This window comes from Cotesia glomerata, linkage group LG6 (assembly GCF_020080835.1).
Source record: "Cotesia glomerata isolate CgM1 linkage group LG6, MPM_Cglom_v2.3, whole genome shotgun sequence".
Lineage (NCBI taxonomy): Eukaryota > Metazoa > Arthropoda > Insecta > Hymenoptera > Braconidae > Cotesia > Cotesia glomerata.
Window position 1 is genome coordinate 20,181,562 of NC_058163.1, and position 24,342 is coordinate 20,205,903.

General features: G+C 30.0%; 2 protein-coding genes across 8 annotated transcripts; one reads left to right on the forward strand and one right to left on the reverse strand.

Annotated features, from left to right (window-relative positions):
• The first annotated feature begins 5,912 nt into the window (after positions 1–5,912).
• On the forward strand, positions 5,913–17,627 carry LOC123267831 (arf-GAP with Rho-GAP domain, ANK repeat and PH domain-containing protein 1). Of its 5 annotated transcripts, none has more exons than XM_044732693.1 (11): positions 5,913–6,052; positions 6,118–8,372; positions 8,581–8,770; positions 9,041–9,164; positions 10,525–10,761; positions 12,092–12,304; positions 13,829–14,250; positions 14,335–14,574; positions 16,901–17,103; positions 17,177–17,218; positions 17,290–17,627. In XM_044732693.1, exons 2-11 carry the CDS (start codon positions 6,493–6,495, stop codon positions 17,426–17,428), a joined length of 3,690 nt encoding a protein of 1,229 aa, XP_044588628.1. In that variant the 5' UTR covers positions 5,913–6,052; positions 6,118–6,492; the 3' UTR covers positions 17,429–17,627. The 5 variants fall into 5 exon arrangements, with proteins under 5 accessions (XP_044588628.1, XP_044588630.1, XP_044588631.1 ...); XM_044732695.1 differs by having other exon boundaries at positions 6,035–6,052; positions 6,466–8,372; XM_044732696.1 differs by lacking the exon at positions 5,913–6,052 and having other exon boundaries at positions 6,064–6,893; positions 6,951–8,372.
• A 144-nt stretch (positions 17,628–17,771) lies between these two features.
• Positions 17,772–23,169, reverse strand: LOC123267833. Of its 3 annotated transcripts, XM_044732701.1 has the most exons (8): positions 22,865–23,169; positions 22,186–22,519; positions 21,957–21,972; positions 21,668–21,869; positions 21,359–21,500; positions 20,876–21,082; positions 18,590–18,756; positions 17,772–18,496 (listed from the first exon to the last, which is right to left on the reverse strand). In XM_044732701.1, the coding sequence occupies exons 4-8, from the start codon at positions 21,815–21,817 to the stop codon at positions 18,002–18,004; spliced, it is 1,161 nt and encodes a 386-aa protein (XP_044588636.1). In that variant the 5' UTR covers positions 21,818–21,869; positions 21,957–21,972; positions 22,186–22,519; positions 22,865–23,169; the 3' UTR covers positions 17,772–18,001. The 3 variants fall into 3 exon arrangements, with proteins under 3 accessions (XP_044588636.1, XP_044588637.1, XP_044588635.1); XM_044732702.1 differs by lacking the exons at positions 22,186–22,519; positions 22,865–23,169 and having other exon boundaries at positions 21,668–21,876; positions 21,958–21,973; XM_044732700.1 differs by lacking the exons at positions 22,186–22,519; positions 22,865–23,169 and having other exon boundaries at positions 17,773–18,496; positions 21,668–21,870; positions 21,958–22,066.
• Positions 23,170–24,342: the final 1,173 nt, after the last annotated feature.

The window sequence follows — 24,342 nt, forward strand, 5'->3', positions numbered from 1 at the left end:
ATAATAAAAACAATTAAGTATATAAATAAATAAAATGAAATGTAAGTATACTCGAGTCGGTTCATTTATAATTATAAATAATACAATAATTGTCTTCCTTCAGTGTTAAGTTAAATTTCAAAACTAATTTCACTTTTGATTAATAATTCAAGTACTTAAAGGTTTAATTGTTCATTTATTATGATTATTATTTGTATTGTCAAAAGTTTCTATTTAAATTTTAAATATATAAATAATTCAATGGATCGTTATCGCATAACATGCGACTGCATGTATGCTTCCATATATGTATACGAAAAAACAACAAACCGTCTTAAAAAAAAACTAATTATAACGTCTAATTGTGATTTATATCAATTACTCTGCTCGATAAATTTAATTTATTTTTATTAGTTAATTGATTGAGATATTAATTAATTATTGTATTTATCAGAATGAGTAATTGGTATTAGTTTAATTAATGATTTGTATAGCCTAAGTCGCCATTTGACTTTAGGACATAATAAAATTTCATTCAAAAAAAATACTGCTCATTTTTATTAGTAGATTTCATAAAAATCTAACTATTGCAGTCATCCTCATGGCGCAACTTTTGAAAAACTTACCTATTTTCTGACTCGGTTCGTCGAGATGAGTCAGAAAGTGTAGTTCGTTCAAAAGTTTATACATGTATGTATATATGTACTACCGACGGAAAGTTTACGGACTAGTTTCTTGTTTACTTTTTAATTTAAATAGAAGTTAAAGAAAGTGTTATGTTATTTTACAAAGTGTGTACGATCGTACCATTGACTTTTTTCTTGATTTATTTTACTTCTAACAATTGTTTTAATAAATTTTCATTTTGTCCGGAAACTTTCTGTCGGCACTATATATATTTATACGATATAACGCGGCTTGTCAGCACGATAGCGTTTTCAATTTATAACCGATTCTTCTCAAACTCAACATGCTTTATATACCGATAAAGACCAAGGTTAAGTTCAAAGATGAGCTTAATCGGGCGAGTAATTTGGAAATAACAGGATTTTGAAACTTTGAAAATCGTAAAAATTGATATTTTTACTACTTCAACTTGGTATAGTTACTGAACTAGACAATATATTGAAATTCGGTATATTGCATCGTAAAGCTCTTTTATCAAGCTTCAATTTTCACTCCTCAGAAGTGGTAATAGTCTCAATATTACTTCTTTTAAAGTTTGTTGAATGAAACAGTTTTACTGTTGCAGCCGTTTTAGAATTATTGGCTGTATCATATCACAAATATTATGTAGATTCAATAATCACAATATTGATTAGTCTTTCATGTTACGTATTCGGGTAGGTCGTCTGTAATTATGTCACTAATTAGTTCTAAATATTGTTTTCTTCAACTAAAATTTTATCCGGTTTCTAATTAACCGGTTTCTATTAACTTGGAAACTGTTGTTTCTAAGCAGTTACTTAAAATTTGGGCATTGATAATTCAAATCTCATAGTCTTAAAAATTGTTTGATAAATATTTGAGAAACTTTTTCTTTTCAAGATAGATTTTTGAACAAAATTAGTTCTAAATAGTTTCAAATTTATTATTTGTATTTGAATTTTGTTTTTAATCAATGAATTAAGTTATACATTATTAGTATTAATATGTTTTATTAAAAATAAGTTTTCTTTCTTTGAAAAATCTACTTCCTTTTCGGCTGCCGAATGACATTTTATTAATTTATTTTTTTTTAATTTTAATGAATTATTTCTTCTACGTTTAAATTTGAATTCTCAGTACCCGCATGAACTCCAAAACTTTTCCTAGAAATAAATTAAAGTTTTAGCGCCTAGCGGTCAAATGACTAGTAGATCTAAATTCAAGCCAACGGATGGACATTCCATCTTCAATATTGGTCGAGAGTCATATTCTCTCTTTTACATAATTTCGATGGGGATCCACCGAACTTGAATACTAGTGAAGCTGAAAGCCTTTGTGGTGTCTGTTCGAGTTATAAAGATGTTTATTAAATTAAAGAAATTAAAGAAATCAAATGAGAGTAAAGACAAACTTTGAAAAAATAAATGGGGTTGGTTGCCAAGCCAGGAATCGAACCTGGATCTCCCTGATAACATGTCAGGAGCTCTAAATTAGTTTATAATTACACTTGAGTGTAGACAGCTATCGAGCATGAGACAGAAACTACTCCGGAAAACATAAAATAGTTAATAATTTAAAACCAACAATCATCTCCTACTCTTCAATATAAATAATAATAGATAAAATTGTGAGATTGACTTTAACAATATAATAAATAGTAAAAACTTGTAGATTCAGTTACTACGTAATGAAAATCTTATAAATGAAAGTGAAATTATAAACTAACTAGAATTCAAATTTAGAGTTTGCATATATTTTCATGCTTATGATATATTCGACCAATCACGTTACAAATAGTTTGCTTACATGATATATTTTCATATTTTTCATCTAAATTATAAGAGTGGATTTAAAAAAAAATTTTTAAATCTCATAAACAAATAAAGGGAAAAATATAAAAAAAATATATTTGAATAGTTTAATAATCAGGTAACAAAAAAGTCCTGAAGCATATTTTTTATAACATTATTAGTTTATGAGATATAAGCATTGTAAGAAATACAAAATGCAAATTTTTATAAATAAAAGCGTGTAGTTAGAGAACTAAAAGAGTTAAACGTCAGGTTTAAAATTTGTAAGAAAGGTTAACTCATACTCTACAAAAACAATTTAAAGGTCAAAAGCTGTATCTGCAATAGTTGCAAAGTTACAGCAATTTGTTTGTTGACAAATCGAGTCAGTGCTTGGACTTTGTCGTGCTTCAAAATCCAAATGTTTTTTAAAAAATCGAAAAAAATTTTTTTTGTTATATTGTTGTAGGTTGCTGTTTTTGTAATTTTTTTATCTTCTAGAAAAAAATTAAAATAAAAAAAAAATTATTTATAACAAATTGTTAAATAAATAAATTAATAAATTGTTGACATAAAAAAATTTTTTTTCGCCATTATTTTTAGAAATGAAAATTATGATTTAAAAAAAAAAAATGATTCTTCAATCATTTATTTAAACAATCAAAATATGAAAAAAACGAATATAAACAATAAGATATTGTTTTTAAGAATAATTTTTTTTTTTTAAATCATAATTTTCTTACGCTAACAATGTGGTGAAAAAGAATTTTTCAAAAATATTTAATTAATTCATTTGTTTATAAAAAATTTATAAACAAATGGTATAAAAAAATTTTAAAATAATGATTTGATGCCTAACAAGAATATAAAATCAGTAATAACTTAAAATTAAAAAAAAAAATTATTTAAATTTTTAATTTTTTTGTTACTTCAAAAATTAATAATTAATGAAATAATAATATTTTATAAAATTTTATAACGCCATCTTGTTGAGTAAGTTCATAACAAAGGGCTCCAAGAAACAAAAAATTTATAGATTAATTATTTAAACTTTTATACCGCCTTTTATAATAACACAAACCCGTAAAAAAAATGTTAATTAACAATTGAATAACTTTTTGAAAAATGGTGATACAACTTTTATTACCGCGGAATCATATTTTTTGAAGTGTCTAAATGACACCAGAATTTTTTTTAATTTTTTAATTAATATTTAAGGTAAAAGCCCCAATATATTTGTGAATATAGATATACAAATACATGGAGTGATCATCTATTGGGGCTTTTACCTTAATTGCATAAAAAAATTATTTAAAAACTACGCTCACTAGAGTGACGGCGCGCGCATGCCAAAACTGCCGCGCAAGAGCCGATTTTCAACGCTTAATTAAAATTATAAACATTGGAGCTACAATTTCGGGAGTCGAGAACTTTTTTACTAAAATTTTCTGCTCTTTCAGAATCTTTTTTAATATTTGAGCTATCACTTATACTTTTTGAGATTTTGCCAAAAAGCTGGACGGCTAATTTTTTTAACGATTTTTTGTTAATAACAATTGTAATTTTCTTTTTCTCAAAAAATCCAAAAAACTCCTTTTTCTAGACGCCATTCCGGATAGTTTGAGCCATCAACCATATTTTTAGGAAACTTGGAAATATTTTTTGCAAGAAATCAACTTCTCGACTAGACTATTTCAGGTTATCCATATTTACAGTATTGTATTGAGCATATGCTCAAGCCTTGCGTCGTACTTTGATCGCTAATGTTGAGATGAACCCGATATTTTTTTGTATAAGGTAAAAGCCCCAATATATGATCATGTACCAGTATATGATCACTCCATGTATTTGTATACCTATATTTGTGAGTATAGATATACAAATACATGGAGTCATATACTGATCATATATTGGGGCTACCTTACATCACAATGTGTATGTTACACTAACTGATATGTTTATGAGTTTGGTTAACAATTTTCACCCGCTAGAGAGAAAGCTTGAAGAAAATGAACTCGAAGATGAATGATGGTTGACATATTGCGATAATAGAATTAATTAATTGCAATGTATTGAAATATATATGTACTTTGTTTAATAAACTAAGCTTTAGCTCGGCGAAGCGGGCTGGGTTCGCTAGTTTATATATATAATTCGGTCGCAAAAATAAATAATTAAAATTTTTCTAGAAATGTTTATCTGAAATGATATTAAAACGGAAATAAAAATTAGAGCTTAGAATATTTGTCTTCTTTTTAAAAATTTTATCCTCTACTGAAGTCTAATGTCATACTTATCTAAAAAGTTACATCATTCTTTAAATTTCAATAACCGTTAAGTATAATTTTCTTCACAGCTTAAAAACTTAAAAAATTGACCCGTTATATTTCTCTGTGACAAAGTAACAGAAATTGAATTTAATTACCGCAGACAATTCTCTAAGAAGCAATTAAATCTTGAGGTTATTTACCTTTTCCCAATTATTCTATCCGGTACCTGAATAAATTTTTAGTGAAGCTATAATTTAACCGCAAAATAATTTTAATTACAATTAATACCCAAACTAAACAAATTGGATCTAAACAATGAAAGTTTTAACTTTTAAACTTCGAAATAATGAAAGGTTCTTTCGCATTAATTAATACCAATAAATTAGCCTTTATAATTAATGATCATTACCGGAAGTAAACTTTTATTCTTTCCACTGTCTATATCGTGGGAAATTTGATGATTTATTCGTCGCTCAACTTTAATTGTCTCGATCATTTCATTTTATATGATAAATATTCCTCGGTAGTACACATGACTCATAAATCTTCTTCACATCAATTCACTTTATTTAATAAATTACATTTTTATGAATAAAGTTATTCAATCTGCAGCTCCATTCTTCATACTCCGTACATATATATTATTACTCTTAAAAAAAATAAATAAAAATGAATCATAAAAATCATCAGCCGTCAAATGACAGTACAACTTACTTATAAAATTTCTTCTTCATACAAATAATAAAATTTATTATTTAATCTTAAAATTTTATTTATTTTTTAAATTTGTTTATGTAAAAACAACTCAGCTAAATACTTTTCCGTCTTGAGTCCCCGGTATATTAATAATACAACAAAATACATGTATAGTTAGATTCTGCAGAACAACAAGAGTGGGGCCGCGGACCGATTGGAGGGGATTTAAAAGAGAAAGAGGAAAAGTTAGTCGCATACGTGTGGGCGAAGCTTCTGCTTGTAACTTTAAAACATCAGTTATGTTTTACACTCCAAAGTAACAAAACTACTTTATAATTTCAATTTTATTACAACGAATTTAATTAAAAATTATCACAGCTGACTATAGTATTAAAATTTATAAAACGCTGAAAATTTATCAGCGGGCCATGTCTTGCAAGTGTTGAAAGTTAGATGACGTGAAGGCACTATATACTAGTGAAGTGGAATAAAAAAAATATTTAAAAATGGAAACAACTATCACATATTTATTGTTGTACTCTACACTACACACTATATGCTTATGTACATACACTTGAGTAATTGGGGCAATGATTACGAAGTGCTATCTATTTATTTATTTATAAGTGTTTGTATTTCATTTCTTCTTGAACGCAAAAGTTTATACATGTATGTATGTTTATTTTTGAGCCCATATTTTTTATATTATTTAAATTTTATCAATTTTGTTACAGACTTAAACCCAAAAAATGAACGTAAAAAATTACGCAAAATTCGACAGAGTATTTAATTATAAAATATGTAGTGCGATGTACAATGGTGATATTTGACACGATATTACTGTGAGTCATACTAATGTAAGATATTTATGGGTTCTTTTGTGCGCTACAAATGCACGAGTACGAGGTCGCGCTATGAAATCGCACGTGACGAACATTGGACATTTAAAAAAAACAACTCCAAGTTTTTATTTTATGAATCGGTGTATGTACTGCTGACAATTGTTGTTATTATTTTATTGTTATGATTAATATTATTGTTGTTGCATACTTTTATTTATAATTTATATATATTTATATTAGAAAGCCTGAGTAGGCATTTAAATAATAATGGAAGTGAAACCAGTTCCTAAGCCGCGCTCGCTAATACCGGAACGTCCAGTGCCAGCTCCTCGGAACCTCTGTCCGCCCAAGACTGTGAATCAGTCAGCATCAACGAGATCCTTGAGTCCTAGTGAGTCATCCAGCCAGTCAGAAATGAGTGACGACCGCAGAAGTTCGGAGTCAAGGAGCAGTTCTGAGAAAAATTTGTTTAAAAATCTCGGTACGTCTTCCCGACAACTCAAGGATGAAATATCTGAGAAGATGACTGTGAAGGGCAAAGCGATGATATCTAGCACTAGAAATGCAAGTATCAGGTTAGAAAAGTCTGTTAAAAATTTGCTGACTCGTCGGCTGACATCCAGCCAAGACCAGGACGAGAGCAAGAAGAATGAAGACGACGTTGATAGGTGTGTGTCGATGCCCGCAGGCTGCGATGACATTTTCAAGTCTATATCATTTTACAGCCCTCTGACATCTAATTTAAAGAGTGTTAAAAATGAACAAGACTTGACTGAAACTCGATACAGTCCGCCACCACCAGTTTACCCACCGCCTCCGCTTCCTGATGAATCGATCTACGACGAGCTTCAATCGGTTACTTCCGGCAGCAGATGTGGAACAATGTCGTCCAGTGTAAGTGTTTCCGATCGGCTTCTAGACTTTCCTGATACTGCTAGTCTCCTGACGTTTGCACGAAATCGCAGCGATTCGGAGTCAAACCAGAGTTTGAATTTTTCAGACGCAAATTACAGTCAGAAAGAAGATATCATCAAGCGACTTTCACGCTCAGACTCTTGGACGTTTTATGACTCAGCTTTTTCTGGAGACAGAAGTGATAAAAATGAAACTGATAGCACGTTGGACCCGATAGCTTCCAACGTTGAGGAAGAAGAGCCAATTCGCGAGCGAGTTAGTGATAGTTGTAACAGTGCCATGTCTGTTAGAAATTCTTTGTATGAAAATTGGAGTCTGTCGAAGGCTGGAGACTCTGAAACGGATAGCAAAACTCGGAATCAGACTCACAGTAAATCTTTGTTGTTTGAATTCGATCCGTTCGCTAAGACTGAGGAAAATACGTACGGGAACTATGAGAACAATGATATGATGCTTCTGGAGGCTTTGCTGGCGACCAGTGAGTCTCCGACCAGCGCTGGCAGTGTCACGGATTTGAGAGAATGTGACGGAGAAGAAGACACCGGAGAAGAGGATATTAGACTTGAAGACTCTGGTAGTCCAAGTCAGGTTATGGTTTCTTCACCACCGCCTCCTCCAAGACGGTTTGATTCATTACCGAAAAATGAGTACGATGAAGTAGAGCTAGTAGAGGCCCCGGAGAAAGTGGTGGGCAAAAATCCAGCGTTATTGCCGAAGTTAGTTCATCTTGCCAGGAGAAAACAGCCAGCGGTACCGCCGAGAAAGTCTTCCGTAAAAGTTTTAGACGAATCTGTGCTTGAGGAAGCTGCGAATTTGTCTTTGAGCAAGCCTGAGGAAGACAACAGCGTGCCGAAACCTGCGGAGGAACGGAAGAAGACGATGATGCAGAAGCTCAAGAAGCTGAGGCATGATTCGACGGCCCATGTCAGGCCAAATGTTATGAATTTTATGAAGAATTCGAAATTGTTGAGGCGTGAGCAACATGAAGTTAAAAAAGTCGCGGTTATGAAGATGGAGAGACCTAAACTAGAGAGCCAGGTTATTCCTGTTTGCCATCGTGGAATTGTTTATAGGTCTGGAGTGGGCATAGAACGCGCTAAAGACTTGGTTCAACGGGCTGCAGTGCTATCTGATCAGAAACTAAGTTTTTATGTTGATAAAAGCATGGCCACACTCAAAGAAGTCATTCATCTCGATGCTGTTCAGAGTGTTCATTTGCTTCAAGATGTCAAGTATGTACAATTAGTTATCTTATTTTCTCTTAATAATATGTACAATTATTTGTTACGTATTCAAGGTTTATTAATGACAGGAAATGACGTAAAAAAATTTTTGAGCTATAAAAAATTGTTAGTGGTAATCGATCATAGTCTGTAAGTCTGTAGCAGTGAATAAATATATTTTTATGGGTAATTTTATTGATTTGTTTATTTTCTACAGAACTGTAGACGGAGAAACGGTCCACTGTATCGCTGTAAGCTGTCAAGGCAGACCAAGTGTTCACGTTTTTTACGCTAAAGGAATTACCGAACGCAGAATATGGGCTCAAAGAATTCTTGAAGCACTTACTCCTGTTTTTCCAGCTAAATACTCCGCAGAGTTAACGCGAGCTGGTTGGGCTTATCTCAAAGTAATTTTATTTTTAATCTTTCTACTATTTATGTGATATGAATGTATAACTGTATATTTGTATTTATTAATCCTATCCAATTTAGTTCAAACAGTTCTATTCATCTGGATAGGACTTAATATCAACTATCTCCGTAACTTGATACGCTTTTTAAAACATAAGATTAAAAAGCCTCGTGTTACAAATTAAATTGATTTAAACTCCGAGATAAAGTTTTGTAAAATAATAAGATAAATTTTATCTAATAAAATAAATCTTTTTTTTGTTTAGGAAGGAGTCACTGGATCTTGGTTTTCAGCGTGGGTCTTGTTACAACAACGAACGTTAATTTATACACGGTCTTTGGATATTGTGGAATTCGAGCAATTAGACCTCCGTAAAGCACGTTGTATTTGTAAGTGCAAAATTTATTTTAATTTAACAATTTTTTTTGCTGATTACTGATCTGACTAAGAGGGGGGGGGGGGGGGTAATGTTAATTTGTACAAAAAAAGGCATGTTTTTGTGATTTTTTTGTGACGACGCAGTTAAAATCTATTTATTAAAACTAATGGTACAGTAAAATATGACATTCGAAGAATATTATATAAAATTTTCACGGAGAAATATTAAAAAATACGGTAATAGCAGCAATTATTCGAACGTGTCTCGGAAAAAAGTGGAATTGCGGTGCTCCTCATAACTTGGTGCTGGATCATCGGAAATGAAAAAATGAACGTTCATTCGTTAGATAATAGTTTTCTCCAGGTAACGCTGGGAGGGTTTTTTTGAAATTTCAATTTTTCACTTTTTTGAACACTGAAGGGAAAAAGGCGATTTTTACGAAAAAAAATCAGCTAATTTGTTATTGTAAAATAAGATTATTAACAAATTTGAAAAAAACTACCCAGCGTTACCTCGTAAATTATGTACATAATTAGTGTTCAAAATTTCAAAGGGATCGGTATTGTAGTTTTCAAGTTATGAGGGGCACCGACTTTGAAAACGTGAGTTGTGAGAAAAACGCTTTAAAGTTATGAACACTACAAAAATTTGGTATGAAACGTTCATAAACGAATTTTATCGGCTTACCTCACACTGAATTGTCAATGCCTTCAGTTAAAGAAATAAAAAATAATATTAATACCTTACCCCTTCCCCCTTGACTTGACTGCAGTTGCTTATTACGCAAAAAATTATATTACTGCTAGAAATATTTATTTACAACTCCAACTATTCAGTACAGAGATAGAGAACAATAAAAATGAATAAACCTAAGACAATTTGTTATCAAAATAAAAAAATATCTGTTGATTAAAATGAAAGAGTTAGAACGTAATAATTGAATGAATCATTGGACGTGCTGCAGTTGATGATAACTCTTTCGCAACAGTATAACATGAACGAATAACAAACTATCGCAGCATAGCAGTTTTGTCGGTGCCGGATGTCGTTATATTGTTAACTTAAATCTTGTAAACTTATAATATAATATTAATTAGTAAATATATATGCATAAAGCATGAATGCATTGAAATTACAATGCCACTCATTATGACTACTGACTACTGACTATTAAACAAAACAGTTAAGTCAGAGACTAAACAGTCCACGACTATTGTTTCAGTCACGTTTCTTTGTGGCTTTCATTATGCTCACTTATGCTTTTACTGGTTCACAGTCAGCTTAAATTTTTTATCTTTCTCTTTCTAAGTAATTATTTTCTTTACTTAGTTGTTTTTGCTTACAATTGAGGTATTTGCTTTTAATTGCAGTAATAAGAGAACAAGAGGGACCTATTGAAGGCGCCGGGAATATTCCAATAGTTGTAATAGATGCTGGTCACGGTGCATTACATTTAGCTGCTCCAGGAACTCGTGAAGCGCCGGCTTGGCGGCATGCGCTCCATCAAGCTGCTACTAGCTGTGGCGCTGCTTTGGATGAACAACAATTAACTCAAGATGATGTTCCAGTTATTCTTGATAAATGCATTAATTTTATTTACGCACACGGTAAATTTACTTTTTAAGAAGGGTTTATATTTTTTCTCTCTCTCGCTCTCTATTGGACAAACGAGAGTATCTCTGTCATACTTGTACAACTTATGGAATCTTAAAACGGATTTTATGCATAAATAAATGAAAATTTTCTAAAAAAGCGCTTCGCTTTTCGATGGATAATTTAATTATCTATCGAAGAGCGAAGCGTTTTTTTCAAAATTTTATCTTATTCATGAGCAAAACTCGTTTGAAAATCAACTATCAACCGCTCTTAATTAATGGTACTTTAGGATAGTGAAAAGATTCTTTATTTAAAAAAAAATAGATTAATTCAGTGAAATTTCTAAAAAGAAACTAATCATTAATCTTTTTTAATCAAATTAAAATAATTATTTTATTTTGATTTATTTATTTTATTTGTTTATTAATATTTTTAAAAATTAAAGAAAATAATTTTTCTTATTTGATTTTTAAACTTTTTGTAAAAAGGTTGAATTCATATTAATCATAAAATTGAAATTTTTGAATCATACAAATAGATGAGGAAAATTTTTAAATAGACTTTGATAATTAGTCGATAGTTTAAAGGCATTAAAAAATAATTTGGTTAATGATGATGAGTTTTTAAAAACTTTACAGCAATCTTTATCAATTATTGAGCATGTTTCTATCAATAAAGCAAAATACTATATTAATCTTTAAGTATTTAATAGCTGATAGATAATTTTATTATCATAACATAAGTAAATAAAATGTCAGAACAAAAACGACTAGTTTAAAATTTAGTAAGCTTAAAAATTTATAATTTTATTTTTTTCTATACTAGATTTGTTTATTTATTATTTAACAATTCTCTATATAAGAGATTTTATCTATATTTTTTGATATTTTTAAAAGCTTTATTAGTTTCCTAAAATTTTAATTTTAAAGAATTAAATCATTCAGTTTTCAATTTTAGACTTCTCAAATTAGATTTTGTATTCTTACTGTAAACAAAAATTGTTTGTATACATTCGTCTGTTGAATACGGTTGACAATCTGAATGGAAAATATTTGTTCATTTAAAATAGTTAGGGTGAATGACGAAACCCATTTCCCGGATATAATTTTACACGCACGATGAATTAAATGCCCACGCAATAACACGCTTTACAATCAGAACACATATGATCAATTTTGTCCCAACAAAAATCGAAAAAAAAAAAAAATTCAGTGTCAATATCACTGCGTAGATAGATAAGATAAAAATGAATGAATTATTTAGTAAAATTCCTTGTACTTAGAAATAACTTTAATTTGATTCAATGATTAAATAAGTAATGTTATAATACAAATGTTTTAGGAATAATGTCTGAAGGAATATACAGAAAAGGAGGTTCAAGCAGCGCTGTCGTTCGATTACTGGAGGCGTTCAGAAGAGATGCGTGGGCGACGCAAATTATCCGTAGCTCTTACTCTGAGCATGACGTTGCCACAGTGTTGAGAAGATTTCTTCGGGACTTACCCGAGCCGATTATTCCACCTTGTGTACACAATGAACTCTGTCGCGCATCTGGTAATATGACAAGATCTTTATTGGTGATTGTTTATAAAATATCACACGGTTGACCTATTTTATTATTGTTTTTACTGTCATTTGTACTGATGAATGCAATAAGTTAATAAGCGAACGTTGAACTCAGGCATGCAAACCCATTCAACCGCTTCAAAGTCTGTTCTTTATGATTTATTTAATGAAAATAAAATAATATTCATAAAAGAGAAGGGAGAGAAGAATAAATTTAAAGATTCAATTCTTTTCTCTGGTTCTCCTAGACTATGGAGGCCGACTGGATATGATTCATTCTGTAAATCCCAGAACTTACTGACGCATTTATTTTCTACCTTTTTAAAAATCTATTCAATTATTTATACTTTGATCTTTTGTTTACTTAATAATTACCAGCAATCTCCAGTCATTACATTCAAATAAATGATGATTAAAATTTTTAGTAGATTTCATAGAAATCTAACTATTGCATTGGTCCTCATGACGGAACTTTTGAAAAATTTTGCTATATTCCGACTGAACTCAACGAGCTGAGTCAGAAAATACATATGGTTCAAAAGTTTATGTATGTATGTATTTATAAGTAAAAAGGTTATATATATCTATATATATATATATATATATATATATATATATATATATATATATATATATATATATATATATATATATGGGATAGAACGCGGCTTGTCAAGACGATAGAGTCACCAATTAACAACGGATCTTTACTAAACCCAACATACTTATTCTACAGATAAATACCGAAGTCAGGTTCGAAGATGAGCTTAATCGGTCAAGTAATTTAGAAATTCCAGAATTTCAAAATTTTCAAAATCTTAAAAATTCATAGTTCTTCACTTTCTTACTTGAATAACTTTTGAATGGGATCGACTTTCTAATTAGCAAATTGTCTAACTCAATTTTAGAGAATCCTCCATTTGTACGAAAAAACAATTAGTTCAAAATTTATTATCACTTTAAAAAAACATTTAATATCATTGACATCTAATAGAGGTATAATATTTTTTTTTTTTTTGATCATTCAAATAAGTTATGATTGGACTATTGCTACATCAAAATGTTAAAAAATCACCCTCTAAAAAATAAGGAGTTAGACCAATTGTTAATTAGACCGTCGGGATAACTTATTGAGTTTCCGTAAATTGCATCTGAAATCACTTTAAACAAGCTTTAATTTCAGTACTATATCATATATGTAGCCTTAAAATTAAGCCCTATTTCGCTATGCCAATTATGAAATTTGCTATTGCATTCGTTTTATAAAATTTTCATTGTTTTTTATTAGAAAACTTTGATTGTAATGATTACAATAAAAATCGTACGTTAAAATTTAATTGTAATTTTGATTAATAAGTAATAAAATGAAATCTACTTTCATTTTGGCTGCCGAATGGCCTTTTTTATTTTATAATATGAACACTTATTTCGGATATTTAATATTTTTTTTTTTTTCAAAATTAAAAAAAAATATTTCCTGAACAATAATAATAATAAATTTATTTTTTACAGATCTTGAGGATACTGACGAACGTTCTAATAAATACCGATCAATTTTGATGCCGGTGCTAAACGAAGTCTCAAAGAAAACCCTAAGGCGGATATTGGCACATTTACACTGCCTGAGTCAGCAGAGTTCGAGGAACCTGATGACTGTAGAAAATATATCCGCGGTATGGGGACCCACTTTGATGCACGCTGGAAGTAAAAGTGCAGAAGACTGGAATCGTGCTGAGACCAGTGTCGTCGGAGATCTAATACGATTTTATCCAAAATTATACCAACTTTCTGCGGATGATTTAGCCAAGGAAGCGAAAATCCTTGAGGTTTTGGAGAGACATGTTGCCAATAATGGACTTAGAGGCGCTCCTTCGGGTGATTTAAAAATTTGGATCTATTTGTTTACCAAAGATGGAGAGTGTGTCAATGTCACGGTAATTTTTATTTGCTTTTAAGAACTAAAAATATTTTATTGGCATATGACGGGAAGATTAAATTGAGAATTGGTTTTAAAATAGATTGGCCCACAAAAAAGCGCAGCTGATGTATGCAGAGAACTTTCTGAAAAAGCTCAAGTACCAGCTCATGAATTATGTCTACAAGAGTGTACATTAGGAGGTGCCCTTGAGCGTCCACTGCATCACGCGGAGAAAGTATTGGAAGCTGTTGCAAGATGGGGATACTGGGACCCAGAAGATCGTAAAGACAATATTTTGATCTTGAAGAAAGACCGTCTCTACAGAGATATTGTGCCTCGGGTAATAAAATTTGGTATTCATAGTATTTAAATTCATTAACTCTGCATTGGAGTGTGTTGAATGTGTGAAAAAATTGCGATGGGAAACAGAGTGAATGTTGGGTGAGTTCATGGTCGCGGGAGGCAAGTGAATTTAAAATTCTCGGTTACGAATGATTATGAAAATAAACCAACAACTGTAACTGGGAACCAGTATAGATCAGATTATACGGGTTACAGTGAAAGGAGTGTTGAGTGATGTAAACAGGATGTAGCTTAATTGGACTTGACCGTGTAACTCACAGATACTGACGTTCAATGTACTCCCTAGTCTCTAGCACACCATAAATTTATTATACTTCCTTACTTAAATTTCATTTATGTCTTACTTTTAATACACATTTAACACTTTTTTCACATAAGGGTTAGTTTTAATAATTGTGAATTTTTTTTTTCACATTAATTTCAAGTTTTTTTTTTATTTTTTATTTTAATTAATTTCTATATGAAATTATCTTAGATAATTTTTTTAAGGGGGATAGTCACTGTGAAAATCGAAAAAATATGTGATTTTCGGAAATTTTTTTGACTGGGATAATAAAGGAATTTGGGGATCGGGTTTTTTTTTTGTTTTATAAAGTATACATTAAAAATTATTTTCCTAAATTTTTATTAAAAAATATCGTGTTGTTACAAAGTTATTAGCATTTTTGTGGAGCATCAAAAAAAATTCCCCCACCACGGTGTGATCTCTAACTCAAAAACGGATTCTCTACAACAAAAAAACGAAACAGCGTTGTAATCTGCATGCATGTAGTTATCGTTGCACGTAGGGGATTTTAAAAATTTGGATTTAAAAAATGGCGACATTAAAAATTTTTTCATTTTTTTTTCTCATTTTTTTAACTTCCCGCTAAGAAAATCGAAGATTTTCAAAAATCGGGAAGTTATTGTTTTCATCCCGTTTTGCAAAAATCGAGTTTTCATCAGATCTCGACGTTTGAAGGTCACAAGAAGCTTCCCTGACTATCCCCGTGAGGTTGTCACGGTGTGTGTGTGTGTGTGTGTGTGTGTGTGTGTGTGTGTGTGTGTGTGTGTGTGTGTGTGTGTGTGTGTGTGTGTGTGTGTGTGTGTGTGTGTGTGTGTGTGTGTGTGTGTGTGTGTGTGTGTGTGTGTGTGTGTGTGTGTGAAAGTATGTGAACCGCTTATAACTTTTGAACGGCTTGACCGATTTCATCGTGGTTGGTGCCATTCGAAAGGGCTTGACCAAACTTAGATTTTGACAACTATTTGGACCGATTCAGATCAATAGATTTTGGGAAATCTTCAAAAAACTGAAAAAAAAATTTTTTCCAAATGTAGTTTTTTTTTAATAACTTTTAAACGGCTTTATGGTTCAATTCCAAAAACTAATCAGCTCTTAACCTCGAAAAACCACGTCGATCGCCACCAGTCCGGTCAAAATCGGTTGATTCCTTCGAGAGATATCGTGAACGAAAGAAAACCGAAAAAAAGTGTTTTTTCGGAATAACTCCGAAATTCCTAGCGCGATCAATTCAAAATGAGATTCTTTGTGAGGCTTAAAAACTGCGTCGAATGCTGCCAACCGCGTGAAAATCGGTTTATTCATTCAAAAGTTATTGCGGTTTAAAAATTCAAAAAATAGCGTCTTATCAAATCTCTATCAGACTTTTGAGCTCGAAGAGCTCAAAAGCATAGGAAAGCAATCTCTTTGAGCTCGGAGAGCTCAAAATAACCCATAAATTTTATTTTTAAGCTCGAAGAGCTCAAAAACATCATTGGTGCAATTTTAAGCGCCTAAGTATGGAATTAGCGGGAAGTTGCAGGGATGGCCTTCAGGGTCAACCGTTTTCCTAATTTTTTTGGATTCAAACAGCCTTAAAAAATCTTAAAAATCAAAATTTTCAAAATCCCCTACGTGCAACAATAGCTACTGAATAGACAAATACGAAAAAAAAAAGTTGCAAATCGGTTCATATTTATGCAAATTACAGTTCCCAGCAGTTCAAAAAAAGTAGTTTCGAGAAAAACGCGATTTCGTCGGAGCGCCGCGCATGCAATGGTCATTTCACACGCTGTCACAAAAATGACTATAACTCAAGAAATATTCGGAATTTTCAAATATAACTCTAGATACATATTCTTGAATGTATAAACTTTGATTTAATAAAAAAAAAAAAAAAAAAATTTTTTTTTTTTTTTGAAATTTCACAGTGGCTATCCCCCTTAATAAGTGAAAGTTGAATTGCAATTTTAGTCTTTATAATCTAAAGAATTGTTTTGCGATGACAGTAACGTTAATATTTATTAAATAAATATTATTACAGATTAAACCACCAATGACGATATCAGGAGAGCTGAAATTCGCCGACACAAAGTCCAAGCATTTCAAGTCATACTTATTTGAATTCAGTCAAGCGAAATTATGCTGTTACAAAGACAAAGCATGTGCAATTAAAATCCATGAGTGGAAAATAGAAGACATTATCTGGTATCTAGGCCACGAACCCAAAAGGAATCCACAGTCGGGGTAAGAAAACTTATAAGTGTCATTTTTTTTTAAATAACTTTATTAAAATTAAAACTCTAAAAAATTATTTTAGATGGTCCATCACATTCCTTCTCAAAAACAAAAAACCTACAAGGTAATTTATTTTTATTAATTATATATTCGTTTTTTAATCCCATTTCTAATAAAAAATTTTCTTAATTTTAGGTGCAAAGACAGTCCATTTTTCGGAAATGTTCTAGCCGGTGCTTCCGTGGTCGATCAGTACCGTTGGCTGGCTGCAATGCTCTTTGGCGAGCACCAGCTAAACCTTCTACCCTCAGCGATAAACTTAATGGATCCTTAATTATTGTATCCGATCCACCTAACTTTTAAGTACATTAACGTAATTTACATAATTAATTATACATTTTTATTAAATTAACAAACAGTAACTTTTTACCTCAATGTAAATATTACACCATTTACATTAAGTAAATTTATAAATTTAGCTGTCTGTGATTGGCAAATCATTCGTGTAAAGTATTATATACGTAGATCTATATTCTTTTATTAATATTGTCATTATTATATATTTATATATATTATAAAAAAAAAAAGTTATAATAATTAAGAAATTGACTTATTTCATACAAATATTTTAAATGAATAAAATTTATAATAAATTTCTAAGAAAATTATTTAAAATTCTAATGAGCATTGTTCACTCCACATCAGTAATATCATTTACATATTTTAATCTTATTAAATATTAATTAATTACTAGTAACTATACAATTATTATTTTATTATTAAAATACTGAACATTGACGTATGACTAAAATGGACGTATTAAGACTACTTGTGATGGTATTGGTAATTAATAATTAATAATTATCATTGTAATTATAATAAATTAAAAAAATATATATCATGGGTGTCATCGTCTGTTCAAATTAGGGTTGTAAATCGGCCTCGAATCGAGAGGAGCTCGTGAGCTCGATCTCACTTTAAAGTACTGAGGCCGTTTGTCGCGCGTACTCCAGTGGAGATAGCAATACCATCCGGCGATAATTGCCCCCAAGGCGTTACATATCGAAGAGAAGATTAGCAAAATAGTTAAGACGCCTTCAACTTCAGGACAGTTGAGATCAACGTACTTGAAAACCGGCTCAGAGGTACTTGCAAGCTCGCTACGTGATCTGCATGCACACGTCGCGTTTATTACACGCGCTGGTGTGCATTCTAATCCGCTCAGTCTTATCAGGTGAATTGCGGATGTGATGCAGGCTACTAGACACGTTATTGCTGCCAGCGCAGCCAGAAAGAAGCTCATTACTTTGGTTGCTGTTAAACAGAACCCTGGACTCAAACCTGGGTACTCTTTTTTGAAGCAGCACAGCAAACATATTCCGAAACTTCCTGAGAAGAGTAACTGTAACAATGGTTTTGTTTTTAAAGATTATTATAACTAGTTTATTGTTTTTATTGCGTTTAGTTTTAATTGTTTCAAGTTTAAGTCTATTACCGGCATTCCGCTCCAGTATGGATTGTCCATAAATGGCAAATTTGGTGCCCATAAGAGTAACCAAAGTGATAGAGAGGTCACTGCTATCCCAAGGATTGTTTGGATCGCTGCTAATGTACTTGATAGTTTACGCCGACGTAGAAGTGGAGGACGTGATTTCCTTGGAACTGTGGAAAAATATTTTTTAGAAGATTAGTTTTATTTTATTTTAAACTAGATTTTTTTTTTTTAATTAACTACACAAAAAACAAATTTACTTGAATCGAGTAAATAATTTTGAAGAATTTCATCTTCTTGGTTTGTGTTGAAAAATTATTAAACGAAAAAATTTTACTTGATTCAAGAATTTTTTGTCTTGATTCAAGACAATGAACTTCTTCAAAATTATTTTTTTGGTTCAAGAACTTTTCTCTTGATTCAAGTAAATTTTTTTTTCTGTGTAGTATTTTTATTTAATACTAAAAAAAAAAAAAAAAATTAATAAATAACTTTATTTATAAAAATAAAAAATTTTATTTTAAGGAGGGAAGTCCATGGAAAATTTTCAAAAAATAAATTTTTTTTTTCAATAATCTGATAATATAATATGTTGAGCGTGTACTGACGAGAGGAAAAAATAAAATCTCGAATATTGACGAAGTTATAGCTAATATAATGGAGCGGGCCGGATTGTGTATTATAACTTTAAACGCGAATATCTCGAAACTGTATTTTTAAAAACTGCTCGAGCTGTAACTCAAAAAGTTATTGATCGATTTGTTTGAAATTTGGTGAGGCCTTTCTCTATATTACTATCGGAAGGATAAACCTAAAATTTCAGATATTTTGCGTTGATAAAATACTTTTTTGAGGTCAAAAATGTCAAAAAATAGCCCCAAATTCTTAATTTTTTTTCAAAGGATTATTTTATACTTTTTTTTTATTTTAAAGGTTTATCCTTTCCGTTGATATGTTCTAAAAAGAGAATACTTTAATTTTTTTGATTCAAATCAATGGTTAATGAGTGATCAATAGAGCAGTTTGGGACCTCGCGTCGGAGGCAGCAAACGAATAATTATCCTGAGCCGCTATTTTGAAAGGAAAAAAAAAATTACTTTTGTACTCTAGAAAGGTTCAATAAAGTTGTATTAAAGTTTAAAAACAACAAAATTATTTTATCACCTTTGAAGATATTTAAGAAAAATTACCGATTTTGAGGCTTTTACATGGACTTTCCCCATTAAACTAGATTTTTTTAAAAATTAACTACATAAAAAAAATTTAATTGAATCAAGTAAATAATTTTGAAGAATTTCACCTTCTTGGTTTGAATTGAAAAATTATTAAACTAAGAAATTTTACTTGATTCAAGAATTTTTTGTCTTGATTCAAGTAAATTTTTTTTTTCTGTGTAGTATTTTTATTTAATACTAAAAAAAAAATTAATAAATAAATTTATTTATAAAAATAAAAAATTATATTTTAAGTTAATTAGTAAAACTAAATTTTCCATCTTGTTAAAAAATAAAAAAGAAAATTCATTGCTAAAAGGATTTAAAAAGTGTTAAATACACAGTTCAATTATCCGTGAAAAAAAAAAAATTACTTAGTCATATTTCAGTCGTTTCCTCATGAATAATTAAATTAGACACGGAGCGTTACTTCCACAATTACAATCCTGAGCGATCACTGACACGTGTTTCGTTAATATTCCAGTAAAAAAATGCAAATTACAAAACAGGTTCATCCAATAATTTTTTTCTACCCATTTCATTTCATTTTTTTTTTTTTTTTTTTCAAGCTCAAAAACCCATTTCAATATTTAAAAAAAAAAAAAAAACAGCAACCCACGTCTAGTTGCTGTCTCTTAACATTAGAAGTAGGATAAAAAAAATAAAGTAGTAGAATAAAACAAAACTGGTTCCTGAGAGTTGAGTGTGTATGTTTCCGGTTCACTCGAGCATGAGGTGTATTGTGTTGCGACAAAAATGACAACAGAAAAACTTTTATGAATAATAAAACCTAAGTCCGGCTCAAGTATTTTATCTCGTTTGACATAAAAAGTCCAAGAACAAAAAACAATTAAACATTAAACTATAAATTAAAAATCGTCAAGTTGAGAAACAATTTTAATTACGATAATAAACTTCAACTAGAAATAACATATTATATTTTGTGTTAAGAAATAATGAACGATTGTTAATTATTATTTATCGAGTATCTCGTCCTCATTTTCATCGCTATCACCAAGACAATACAAATTAATTAAGTATATTAAATATAAATATAAATTATTGTATTACTTACTGTTACCAGTGCGATGCATAACAATCATTCTACTGTGCCTCAAAGAACTACGAGTAGGCGTATGTCTTCCGGCGATTTGTGAGGCTTTCAAATTAACGGGAACTGTCGTAGATAAACAATTAGCCATTGATGGTGCTCTGTCACAATTATTACTTTTCATAGTTTTGTTATCTTTTACAGGTGTACTCCATCCAATAGTCGCTGCACCTAAATAATTAAATTCCATTCCATTCAAATTACCTATTTTTTTTTTTAAATTCCTCACTCTCATTACTCATCAACATCATAATCAGTATTCAATTAATTCATCCAAGAAATGTAATTTATAATTCTAATTTTAATATTCATTTTAAAATTCCTTACCCCAAAAAAAACGTCATTTAAATTTACAATTTACTATTTTATAAAATGACAGTCCTTGTTACGGAATAAAATTCACGGCCATTTAATTTATTATTAATAATATTATTTATATAATATTACCTTGAGTTTTCGGAGCACTTGCAGGTGTATTTACTTGATTGTTATTATCCTGTAACTCGGACTCAGTTGCGGAAATTGTCATTTGATTCGAGTCACCGACACTCATCGTGGACGTAACACACGGTGGCATAGTCGACGTGTCCTGCATAAAAATTTAACAGCCAACTGTTTATTCGTTTATGTACTTATTTACGTCTTTTTAACAATTTATTTATACTACAGTACAATAAAATTATAATAAAATTTAAATACGAATAGTGAGTTATTTGAATTAAAAACCAAAACAGACGCACATGACCACAAACTGACCTTGAAGTCGTTGTACAAACTATCAGCTTGCGTTGTAAAGTTACACTGAATGCCTGTTGGATCTTCCTCCTCATCCTGGTTTTGCACCTGAACCTGAGCGCACGGTGGTGGTGAACCGTCAGCCCAATGCGCGCGCATCTTCTTAAACATTCCGGTGCTTGTTTTTCAATTTTATACTTCAAAACTCACAATACAATCAGATCCTGTAATTTAAATTGAATTGTTAATTAATATAAATTAAAAATATTAAATGTTTGTAATTTAAAAAAAAAATGTTTCAACCTACTTACCTGTCATAGGATAAAATATGATGACAATAAACTTAGCAGTCTGTTGATAATTTTTTTATTTTATTTAACAAATTAATTTTATCTGCAAAATCACTTTTAAAAAATTGCATTTTTAATTTTTTAAAATTGCTACATGTCAATTTTTTCTTCTCATTTTTTTTGCCACAATTTATTTGCTAAAAAAATTATAAAAATTATCAAATATCTGCTAAATTAATTTTTATTAAAATGTGAGTCGTGTTATAATTTATCTTAAATTATTAAATGACTTATTTCCATGCTAGATCTGCACAATGTGAATAGGTAGATCACGCATTGTGCGAATATGTTGTCATTATCTTTCTCACTCTCCGTATTTTTATTTCATACACTCATATTACGCAATTATATCGTGTAAGTACACACATGTACGATTCGATATTTTAGTTGTACAATCGAGAACACGACAAATGCCAAAGCGTGAAAGTAAAACTTGCTCGGTAATTTTTCTAATAAAAAATATTTTAATATTATTATTATTTAACTTTTTATACTTCGTCTTCTTCTTAATGAATTTTTTCACCTGAAATTTAAATTATTTAGTTAGTATTTTTAATTAGATACTGAAAAATACAAGGTGATTTTTACTATATATTATTAATGACGTTAATTCGATGGTAATTAACAGCAACACGCGATTTAAATGACACATTTTTTATTATTCATGACACGATAGATTTTTTGTTTAGTTTAGTTATTTAAACTAGTGTTTATCTATTGACAGTTTAATGTGTCTAATTGTCTAGTCTCGTTAAAAAACGTGCCAGAATATTTATAAACCTAGACAGCGGCGATCTAAGTATATGTATACAAATATAAAAATAAATAAACTTATAATTTAGCTCTATGTAAAAAAAATTATAAATACCTTCTCTATTTTATTTAAAAATTTATTTTTTCAGTGAAACTTAAATTCTTTGGATGTTTGTGATTATTTGGCTAAATTTAATTGCAATAAATAAATATGCGAAAATATATTTATGAAAATAACAGAGTAGATTCTATTTGAATAGCGACGATGTCATTTGAGCGGTATCACGATGACAACTGAATGAACGTTAGACCAGCTTAATGTCTATAAAAACCCCACCAGAATATAATATTTAAATATTCAGACGGAAATATATATGATTAACTCTTCCTCAGGTTGTAAAACGTGGATATCTTTAATGAAAATAAAGAATGAGTAATAGTAATAATATTGATAGTAGTAATAGTTTAAATAATAATGAAAAGTATCTGGAAACTATCCGATCTATTGCGCAGATATTTTATCATAAATATTCAATAATTCTGATGATAGAAAGTTTATTGCAGAAATTATTTTAAAATTATCCGGGATTCAAGAAGAAAAATGGTTTTAGCTTTGACTTAAGTTATAGTTTAATATGTTTATGGGTTTGTAAACAAGCATATAAGAAGTCTGTTTAATTATCTGTCAAGTTTTATTGACCAGAGTATTAAGATAAGAATATCTTGAGTAAACAAAAATTGATAATTTGTTTGAATCATGGAAAAATAATAATTATTGTTTGTTTATTAATGAAAATATATGTATATTCTTACTTTTATGAGTGAGAACCGCTGACTTTCACTCCATTGAAGAGAGAGAGGGATTTAAGTTTTCAATGGAATTCCCGGATTATTATTGATGCCTTGAGCTACTTTCATTGTATTTTTTTTTTATTAATTGATAATACAAAGTTTCCATCAATTATTAATATAATCCAGATAATTTTTTGCAGTTCAAATTCGCTCAATAATGAACGGAAAGTACGTGAAAAAGTTGTTTGGAATCTTTGTATATTTTCTATTAATCAAACAATTCTTTTTTTGTGAATCAATTATCGATCCGTTCATTAATACATCCCATCAATTATTTATAAATAAATTTCACAGTATTTATCAGCAATTTCTATTCTACTTGTTGTCTTTATTTTTCAGAAATTTACAAAACTGAAATAGATTTGTTTGATTTAAAATATTTGTTTCCTGATTAATATAGATAAAAATTATAATGAATATTCTGGAGAATAAATAGATGATCTAATCAATTTAATTATTTTCAAGAAATAAAACTTCATATGATAAAAAAAAACTGTCACAGACATATGTTGACGTTTTTAATGCTTGTTTTTCTTGAGGCGTTTGATGAAACGTGGCTTAAATTATATCTTCATTAATGATAACATTTATTATTAATTATTGAAGAACGACATTTAAATAAAACGTGTTTCATATTCACAGGTTTACTTTGAAAAACAATATTTTCAAATTAATAATTATACAATGAAATATTGCATGTCTTGGTGTTCAGATGATTTAATTATAATTAAATGTCTCACG